We start from the raw sequence: 10925 nt of genomic DNA on the forward strand, positions 1-10925 counted from the left end.
AACAAACTGTTCTACTGACGTCATTAAAGCAGGATGTATAGGGATGTAGTCCAAACCGGCCGTTCGCTGTAGGCTTTGAAAGGGAACTTCTGTTAAATAAAAAATCTCGCTTGGCATTGAACTTTGAGCTTTATAATTTTACAGGTATTATTTATGCTCTAACAGCAACATTACACACTAACTAAAGTTTGAAAAATGGGATCATGAAGAACAGGACCTTTAAGACGCATCATCACTCTTCATCAACTGAATGAAATGTATACAAGATTGTTTAGCCTATTGGCATCTATGATTAGACTACATGAAGAATCTTTAACATTCACTGACAAAAAGTTTTTTTTTTTTTTTTTTTTTTTTTTGTTCTTCATACACATAAAAATGGTTCTTTTAAGAAGTGTTCACTGGGAGCCCGAAATAGTTCCTCTGGCTCTGCTGCGAAAACCGTCTTTTGAAACCTTTATTTTTAAGAGGATAGATGCAGTTTTCTCTCACATTCCTTTGGAAATTGCGCCCTCCTGTTTTGTTATAAAGCCACAGTTATCATCAAGAATTCACTGGACCTCTTCCATCTCTAGTTAAAGATTACAGCAAACATAATAAAATGGCCATGATTAACAAAAATCAGTTCATGCCCATATATTAATGATCACTTAGGCTACTTTATGATAATATTTCTAAAGCATTGGTTAATAGGCTACATTTTGTTGAGTGGGAGTGTCTCTCCAATACATATTTCTCAGATAGGTTCCATTTTTATGGAAACTTTGCTCCTTTAGTGACAAAGTCAACAATGTGTTTTGTTCGTTTGATTAAGGCTACTTGGTTTTTCTTCATTGTCACTACTGGCTTCATCTTCCTCTTCGTCTTCTTAATATGTTCAGTATGCTCTCAGCACTATATACAGTTGCCTATAAAATACTGACCTTTTGTTAACATAGTTTCTGTTTTAATTGTGTGTAGGCTTGAAGAGTTGAACAAAAATGCTAATAAAGTGTGGTAGCTATCCTCTGTGGGAAATGTTGCCGCTCGTTAATCATGTTAATCTGCATCAAAGATGGATGGTGGTTTCAGCTGCTTTGACAGATTCCTTTGTCCCATAGACTCCTTCCAGACACCTTTTGTCTTTTAAATCATACCTAATATATTTACTAAACGCACATTTAATAAGACAGTCCTTAGAAAACAATTTTAATTCTCTGAGCGTAGTCATATTTAATTTTTAATAGGCCTGCTCATCATAAACCAACAGATGGAGCAAGATGGAAATTGAGATGAAAGATGAAAAACAGTAACAGGAAGCAAAAAAATAAGTAAATAGAAACAGTCCTGTTATTTTGCAGATATATTATACATACAGTTTGTATGCACACCATGGCACTATTTAAGTGGACTGCAAAAAAGCTGAAGGGTTATTAAAATGGTGATCAGTTACATCTAAAATATACACCAAGATCCAAAGCAAAGTGAAACAGGAAACTTAAGAAAAAAGTTTATTTATATATGTTTACACAGTTATTAGTTATATAACAAGCTCAACAGTAAAGTAATGCCAAAAAAATTAGCACAAAACAATGTTTACTGTTCATTTCTGACCATTGATAAAGCAAGTCATGCATCAGTGTCAGGCTGCCAGATCAGTTTTGTCATCATGATGACGTGGATACTCCTCCACCTCCATCGCCATTAAAAACTCTGACAGTAAAGACAGATATAGGACATATGTTAGGATTCGGACTATAGGGGAATAAGATAATTGACAATAGACACATGAAGAGGATAACACACACACACACACACACACACACACACACACACACACACACACACACACACACACACTCATATAGGTTTACTACCTTCAGTGTAGTCCATGTCTGGTCGTGTGGCAACAAACACCCAGGCCAGTCCAACCAGAAGAGCTACGACCAGGTTTACCACGATCCAGGGCTGTAGAATCTGATGCTCTGAACCTGGGGGCCTAAACATCAACCACTGCATGTGATTTAGTGAAGTATGACAAATCAATTCCACTTAAAGAATGATATGGTGATTGTTTTAATCATTTTTCTAAGGACATTATGTTGGATTACTCACCAAAGTGTTTCATCGGCTGTGGGGTAGAGATGTATACGATCACTGGTCATCTGCTGGCTCAGAGACAAAATGAGAGCAGCAAAGTATACTGGGACCCAAAAAAAAGACAGGTTTACTCTTAGGAAGTTTAATAGCCCATTAAGTTTTAGTTTTAGTTCTTTTAATGCATCAATTTAAACTAAATGAAAATGAGAAATGTTGCCTTGGCAACTAGGTGAAATATATTTTATTTTATACCATGGTCTGTCTGAATACTCGATTCTGATTGGCTGGAAGGTGTGCAATAAAACCGTTTAATGCACAGGTAGTCAGTTTAATCACCGTTCTATATTAATGCGCTGTTTTCATTGAAGCGCACACACACAGAGAGCAGAGATCACGCTATGCACACACAGAAACTTATCAACGCCGTCCCATGACTTTGATTAATAAAATAGCTTTGCTACTTAATAGCTACATTATATTTCTCAGCAACGAGGAGGTAACATCGCTGGTTGTGAAGTAATTAAACTCGCAGCTTGATTGTTTATGGAGAGAGATGCAGATGCAGGTAATTCACACACATCTCTCTCTCTCTCTCTCTCTCTCTCTCTCTCTCAAATGCTATAATTCATTCATTCAAATAAATGAAATCTTACACACTATTTTATCTCTCTCTCTGGTTTAAAGCGGGCAGAATGCTAGCCGTAACTGATGAAAATAACCGAAATTCCGGTCAAATATTGCGCTGCAAACATCAATAATGTTGTTTTAAATCAAGCTATAAGTTGTCAATGCTGGCAAATGACTGGTATAAGCGGGATGATCCACGGCTAGCTGTGCATTAAACAATTTCATTGTACTCCGCTTTGTGTCTGGTGGTTCTTTGCCTCCACGTTGTGCATTAAAATACACCAGCCGTGGATTATCCCTTACTGATGTGTATGGTAACATTTTATATTAAGGTCTCATTTGTTAGCATTAACTAAGTATTTAACTAACATGAGCTAACAATGAGCAAAGTTGATGGATTTTTACTCACAGAAGGAAGCAAGAGCCGCTGGATCGAGAGTCAGAAATCCTCGTAGAGCCATAGATGCTTTGGCCAGATTCACCCTGTTGTGAAGATAGTACAGACAACTTACTTTCACAACTTAAATGGCATAAGCTACATTTTCAAACACTCAAAAATAAAAAAATACAACAGATAGTTTTGACATATTCTTTTATCAGTTGTCTTGTATGTCAAGGATTGGATCTAAATGGATTTAAATCATTCAATAATGAAAATGTAAAATGAAAACAAAAAAAAGTAATATTATATTTGTTTACCTGCACGCCATGTGACCATTAACCATCATCAGAGAACCATGAAATGTGTTGTTAAAGTATTGAAATATTACTATGGGTGTACTTCAAATAAATATTTTAGATCAAAAGGGCTTGGCTGACAAAAAATGTTAAGGAATCGCTGGTGGAAGGACACATTTAGTAGATTGGAATAAATACATTTGATAATGTTAAATTGCTTGGAGTTTGATTATATATTGTACGTACTGTTGCCAGTTATATTCGCACTTCTCTTACTACACGTCAACACACCTGTCGAAGGCAGACACGGTGCTGATGGCCAGCAGGAGGTAGAGCAGAGACTGTGCTGGGTAAGCCAGACTGTGGTACTGCTGGAGAAGGTTGGGTAGTGTGGTCATCTGCTCTCCAGCTAACACATACACAACAATGATATTCCACACTGCATATCCAGCCAGAAATCCATGAGAGAAGAGTCCAATAATCCTACAGCAACCACAGAAAAAAACAGCTGAGCTCCGATTTGGAATGAACTAAAGGGTTTGCACATTACATTTTATTAAAGAGACCATATTATGCACTTTTACAGTCTTGATTTTGTTTACGTGGTCTACTACAAAAGGTTATCATGCTTTAAAATGTCCAAAAACATTATTCACTATTTCACATATTTTAAATTGTTGCAGCACCTCTTTTCCCAGTCTGTCAGTAACGCTTTGTTTAGTTCCGAAACTTTGTCCTGCATCCGAAATCGCATACTTCCCTACTATATAGTAAGCAAAAAACAGTACGTGAAAAAAAAAAAGAATGTCAGTATTCACAGTACTCATAAAAGAGTAGGCAAAAAGTACCCGGATGACCTACTTCTTCTTTTGAGATTCTGAAGTGTGCATACGATGGACACTCTACTTTCCCATGAGGCCACGGGAGAGGATTTGTGAATGACAGTGAAGTGAACTGATGCTAGTAGGTCACATGATAAATGACAACATGGCGAATGTAGTGCGTCCAGATTACATTCATATTACACACATTCATACTATATAGATTATAGAACATAATTTTTAACGGTTGTGAAGTAATTACTTCTACAAAATAAGTACCAGCTCAAGAGAGTATGTGATTTCAGACGCAGCCCCGGTCTCTATGAAGCCCATCCTTCCAAAAAGCAAAGTGTGCTCTGATTGGTCAGCTGGACAAGTGTGTTGTGATTGGTCAGCCTATTTGAACATGTTTCAGAAATGTCACGGCCCTTACCACAACCGTGAGTTTCATCACACTACTAACGCAACTCAACCAGGCCTCTTCCCCTTTATTTTGTGTATGCCTTGGGCAGGAATTTGTAAAAGGAGGAATACTCTTACATGTCCGTTCCCGGAAGCAGACTCAAGACTACAATTGAGGCATTTCGTGGAGTTCAGAAACAGAAACAGTGCTTACTGGTATAGAGAATAACTCCTTTTGGAGAATTTGTTCATGGTCAAACAATAACATTACACACTAAAGAAAGTTGAATATATATTAAAAAAACACCTGAAGCTGAAGCAAAATTAAGAGTCAGGGTCAAGATGAATACTGGACAAACTAACTTAAACTCAAACTGAAACTAAACAGTTAAAATAAAAGGCTGTTTGGGAACTGAAACACATTTGGTGGGATTAGCGTTGACAAGAGCTATTAGACCATTTGAGACCATCTCTCAACCGAACTCACCTGAAGCCACTGTGGACCCTCATGGCCACATCTCGTGTATTCCACATGGGTCTGACCTCCATGTACTCCTCCAGATGGTCACGGGATAAGTCCAAACGATCAGTCGCCTGGAAGCGGCCTAGGTTACATGTTATATTTTATTGGTTACATATACATATACATATAAATATATATACATATAAATATATATACATATAAATATATATATATATATACACACATATGAAGAGTTCAGATGCAAAAGCCTCTAAGTGCCTTCAAAAATTTTCTTCTAGAATTATCATTTTTATAAAGCTTGTATATTTAATTTATGTAATTTCACTTAAATGACAATTAATAGGTAACTTGCATTGCCATTTAAGTGAAATTATTTAACTTAAATATACAAGCTTTATAAAAATGATCATTCTAGAAAAAAATTTCAGATGGCACTTAGAGGCTTTTGCATCTAAACTCTTCATATATATTAGTGGTAGGCCGTTATCGGCGTTAACATGCTGCGTTAACGTGAGACTCTTATCGGGCGATAAAAAAAATATTGCCGTTAATCTATTCTCAAAGTTCGGTTGGGAAGTGGGTCTATACTACGCAAGCTATGATGACTTTCACCTTGATATTTTAGCGCGGATATATACCTACCCGAATTGCACTGTAGGGGGCGAGAGAACGAGTCTTCGAACCTGTGTGTATGCTTACTAGTGTTGTCAAAAATATTGATATTTCGCTATGTATCGATTCTGAAATATCTGAAACGATACAATACTCATTTTCTAGAGTATCGATATCAGCTGAGCTCTCCTCTCCGACCGACAGCGAGTCGACATGCACTCGCCTCCTCTCATTCAGTCCGTTTAATCCTCTGAACATTGCGAACGGGTGTTCTGCTGGATTTTTCCTCATGACAGCGTGTTGGTATTGGTGTGACCGGTCTGAATTTCGCACAGGGTTGCACATAACGTTAATTCTACTAATTCCCGCAGATTTCGCGCTCGCATCTGAAGCGCACACACACACATACCGTAATAAAGCCGCCTCTGACATACAAGTGCAAAAATTAGCTCCTTTTTCCAGTTTATTAATGGTCAAATACACTCAAAAATGTCTCAATGCCCATCTTGGTGAGTTTTAACATAAACACAGTCGTAACCAGCTCACAGGAACAGTGTTTGGGATCCATGCGTGCGTCAAGTCTTGAAGGGACAGACGTTGTTTATTATTCAAACTACAAAAAGACAAACGATCACTTACGAGTACACATATTCTGAATGCACTCGGCAGAATTCCAATGAGCCATTTTAATCTAGATTAATTCCAAGATTACAGTGAGATTAATCTAGATTAAAAAAAAGAATCTATGCCCACCACTAATATAAATATATACAAACATATATACATATATAATAATATTTATCTGCAATAATAAATAATGTGATTTTTTTTCTTTCTAGAAAGTATCGTAATTAATGTAAAAACTAATTATTGTTAGCAAATTATATTGTTAGCATATATTAATGATAGTATACACTCCCGGACAAAAAAAAAGGGGGTCAAGCCAAAAATGCCTAAAAACTAAAGCTTTATTTGTCTTAACTACAATTATTGGTCAGGAAATTAGCAAAATGTAAGCAAATGCACTACTTAAAAAGCCATTGCTGTCTCAGAAAACATCAAAGACGGAATTGAGTTTTTGGCAGAATATGGGAAGTTATGTGTGGAGTGATGAATCACAATGAAACATGAGTTGCATGGTGATGCTCCAGAGCGGTGCCTTTGAATATTTGCTGAGAAATATAATAATAAATATATCTCTAGCACAGTGAAGCATGAAGATGTCATTGTGTGGGGAGCCTTTTTAGCTGCTGGGATTGGTGAGTAACTTCACTGTGAAAAGTAATGAATGCTTTGGTGTACTGTTGCAGAAAGTCTTGCTTCCGACAAATGAAAAGCTGTTATAGGAATGATCAGGTGTTACTTTCAACCAGACAATGCTCCTGCTTAAACTACAAAGACAGCCAAGAAGTGGCTTGAGAACAAGTCATGTTTTGGCCTAGTCAAGTGTCCAGATTTGAACCCTATATTTGGTCTCATATTAAACTCATGAACTGGTAGAAGCCATTAACATTGAGTGGAACAACACTGGCTCTTCTTCCTGTAAAAAGTTGTCTGCAAGTTGGGGAAGGCTGCTCCGTGCTAAGTTCTTTTATCTTCAGTATTTGTGCAATCGGTTTATAAGATGGTTAAGACGATTAAAAGACCACTAAATATCTTGCCATTTTTGGCTTGGCCCTTTTTTTTGCCCAGGAGTATATTTTTAGATGTTTCCCCCATCTCAAAATGGAACTCACGGTTCTTTTCGACAAACACTTTTCCCATAGGATGACTGTGACCCAGAGGGGCCGAGAATAGAGAGCGCTGAGATATGGGTGCGTGCACATCAGTGATGATGTCATCTTCCTCCACACCTAGCTCGTTATGCGGCTGGTTTTCCATCATCTTAGCCTTCCTTCAAAAAAAAAAAAAGTGGACATTACTCCCACAAGAAAACGTAATACAATCACAATTGCTATGAAACTAATGCTTTTATATCTATTCACTTTCTTTCCTATTCAAAGTTTTTGCCTCTCACTTTTTTCTCTTGCTTTTTTTGGTGACTTCCTCACCATCTGTATGGGGCTCTTGAACATCTCCATTTGGATGGTCTTGCTGTTCACCCTCATGATCTTTTAAAACAATGAAATCAAGAACAATCCATCTAAAAAAGAAAATAACACCCATCCCTTAAACGAAATGTGAATACCATTAACATGAATTAGTTACCCAAAGCATGTGCCTTCTTTTTCTTCTTCTTCTTCTGTGGTGGAACGTCAGGAGGCTCAGGGGTCAGCGGCTCTCTACTTTCAGACTGTCTGCGGCTCTCCAGACCCTCCATTTCTATAGCCGCCTCGGGCCCTGCTGTTGTTTATTGGGCATTATACAAATATAAAGGACAGATACTGTAAGGAAACAACTCAATTTTATACTAAAAAGAAAAGGACTAATTACAAAATTGGTCTCACTTTATATTAGGTGTCTTTAACTATTAATATACCTACCTGTTAGGTACAATGTACTTACTTATTGAAATCATGTTGTATTGCAAAACACATTTGCTGCTATTGAGGTTGGATACTGGTAAGGTTAGGGACTGGTTTGGTGGTATTGGTAGGTTTAACAGTGGGTTAAAGGGTTAGTTCACCCAAAAATGAAAATTATCCCATGATTTAATCACCCTTACGTAATCCTAGGTGTATATGAATTTCTTTTTTCAGACGGACACAATTGGAGTTATAATAAAATTTGTCCTGGCTCTTCCAAGCTTTATAATTGCAGTGAATGTTGCTCTGTTTTTGAAGTCCATAAAAGTGCATCTATATCCATCATAACTGCTCCAGGGGGTTAATAAAGGCCTTCTGAAGCGAATTGATCACCTTCTGTATTCAACTTAGGGAAAACTGTATCGCCCGTGCCTCTCACAGTTCAAAATGCTTACGCTACGTCCGACGAGTCGACATTGCACACCAGCATTTTGAACTGTGAGAGGCACGGGCGCTACACTTTTTCCCTAAGTTGAATACGGAAGGCGATCAATGGTGTAAGGGGTAATCAGTGTAATAATAGAAGTAATTACAGAAATAAATAATGGTATACAGGCATTTTTTAAATATAAGTACAATGTAAAAACATACCCAATAAGCGCATTGTATCGAATTATTAATTTAAATGTTAGTACACAGTAGTTAAACACACTTAATATTAAGTGGGACCACAAAATGTACTAACAACACTAAGCCTGTGTGTTTTGAACTATACCACTGCCTACCTGTAGAGGTCGATGTTATGCCAATGGACTACACTTGAATTGCTTTTATAAGAATGTATTTTCCCAGCAGTAAGTACATATAAAATGTACAGTATATGATACGATATCACTCATGATAAGAAATGCCATCTTGTTAAGATAGAATAAGGAGTTTATAATTACCTTCAGGTTCCTCGACTTCATTGACCTCCTTCTTGATTTTCTTTTTCTTGGCTTTGACACTTGGCATTTTGTCTATGTAAAGGGCAGAAATAGGACAGTCTGCTTAGTCTACAACAATTACACTAGTCCTATATAGTTATTAGATTTGAAATCTATATGACTCAAGTACAATAGACACTGACAAAGATTTACTAAGGCTAAACCAAATGAATGAACGGATTTTATTAAAACTTCCTGTTCGCATGTTCAGATGTTCAACAAGGATAACTGACCTCTGGTGTCTCGACGTGACAGAGCCGAAAATCAGGACTGGAAGGAAACAAAATGAAGAATATGAGACTCATTTCACTTCTTCCAATTGAAGTCAATATTTAGTGTTGTGTGAGCATACAGTGAGCATGTTCCTTTAAATTAGCCTCATGCTGGATATAGCTCTTTACCAAGAGAAGATTATGAGGCCAATTAGGTAAACAACACTGAACTGCTTCTTTCTGCCAGACTTAAGGACTCACTTTTAACCAGTTAGGAAATCAATGACACTAAAGCTCGCTGACAGCACGCGTATATCTTGGAGGCGGTAATTTGATGTGCATGTTTTCATCTGCGAGATGTATTTTTAAGAGTGTTTGCTCATCTGCAATACGTCTCTAAGACGTTTCCTGTCGCATATATTAAATAGACGTTTAGAAAACGTCTCATGATTTAGATTAGATGTTTATCAAATGTTTGTACACAGCACACTGCTCTTTAACAGACGTACATGTGCTATAAATCACCATAAAATATTATAATCCAAATAATATTATAAATAATAAATATTAATAACAAAATAAAACAAATATATATATCTCTCAATAATACATTGAATAATAATAAACACAATAACATTATAGGGGGGGGAATAACATCTATATCTCAATATCTAAAATAATTATAAAAAACTATAGGCCTCTCTTTCTCGCTCTCTATAGGCTACACACACACACTTTATTACAGTGAGTCACCAACATGTTGAAGTAAAGTACAACATCCAGACAATGCAAGTTCAACCGGTGATTTGTGATCACAAATCAGCACAGTGTCTAATAATAACACATTATAAGCAGGTCACATGGTCACACGGTAAGTATGTAAACATATCGGCCACATTCTGAGCCCAGTAAACAAATAACTAGGAAATGGGACTGTAGTTGAAGTCCATTCTATGTGTAAAAGAAAACAGACCAGCCAATTAATGACAGATTTATATTTACTATTAAAACCACTAATATAAATTTAAAAAATAAATTCTATACAGCTCGCTCTAATAATCACAATAAAGAGACATGAATTTTACACACTAGGTAGGTTTAGTAGGCTATACGGCTAAATATGGAGCCCACGATACGTTATCCATTACTTTATCATGTCCACATATCAATCAAAGCTGACGTTGCTTATCTTTAATGACTGACAGGATCTGCTATGATCCTCGATGGCATAACTTACTGTTTGTTTTCTTCCCATTCTTCTCTGGCTGGAGTCGTGGTGCAGGAGCTGTTGGTGTGAGAGGAGGAGAGTCTTGGCTGTGCCGTCAGGCTGTCTAATCCTGGGCTTAATCCTCACAGACGTGCATCGGCCAAGGAGGGAATTAGTGTGGCATAGATCGGTGAGTGAGTGAGGACACCCTGAGAGAACCACACAAACACACACCGTGACAAAACCCCTTATCTACACACCATTAACTACAGCTGTTACATCATACATATTTACCCAGCACGTTCAATTCATTTGTACAATAAAACACATACACAAACAAACAAGTACACTC

At 37.0% G+C, this 10925-nt stretch overlaps 1 protein-coding gene across 2 annotated transcripts; it reads right to left on the reverse strand.

The window, feature by feature from the left end:
• Positions 1 to 1177: 1177 nt before the first annotated feature.
• On the reverse strand, positions 1178 to 10704 carry tmem237a (transmembrane protein 237a). Of its 2 annotated transcripts, none has more exons than XM_079822210.1 (12): positions 10604 to 10704; positions 9388 to 9424; positions 9116 to 9187; positions 7912 to 8046; positions 7721 to 7814; positions 7440 to 7597; positions 5095 to 5212; positions 3676 to 3867; positions 3116 to 3189; positions 2095 to 2182; positions 1857 to 1978; positions 1178 to 1692 (listed from the first exon to the last, which is right to left on the reverse strand). In XM_079822210.1, the coding sequence occupies exons 3-12, from the start codon at positions 9180 to 9182 to the stop codon at positions 1622 to 1624; spliced, it is 1119 nt and encodes a 372-aa protein (XP_079678336.1). In that variant the 5' UTR covers positions 9183 to 9187; positions 9388 to 9424; positions 10604 to 10704; the 3' UTR covers positions 1178 to 1621. The 2 variants fall into 2 exon arrangements, 1 of the variants encoding a protein (XP_079678336.1); XR_013816918.1 differs by having other exon boundaries at positions 1475 to 1692; positions 1857 to 1992; positions 10604 to 10687.
• Between the last annotated feature and the right edge of the window lie 221 nt (positions 10705 to 10925).

The sequence above is a fragment of the Gobio gobio genome (assembly GCF_949357685.1).
Source record: "Gobio gobio genome assembly, chromosome: 7".
In the NCBI taxonomy this organism is placed as follows: domain Eukaryota; kingdom Metazoa; phylum Chordata; class Actinopteri; order Cypriniformes; family Gobionidae; genus Gobio; species Gobio gobio.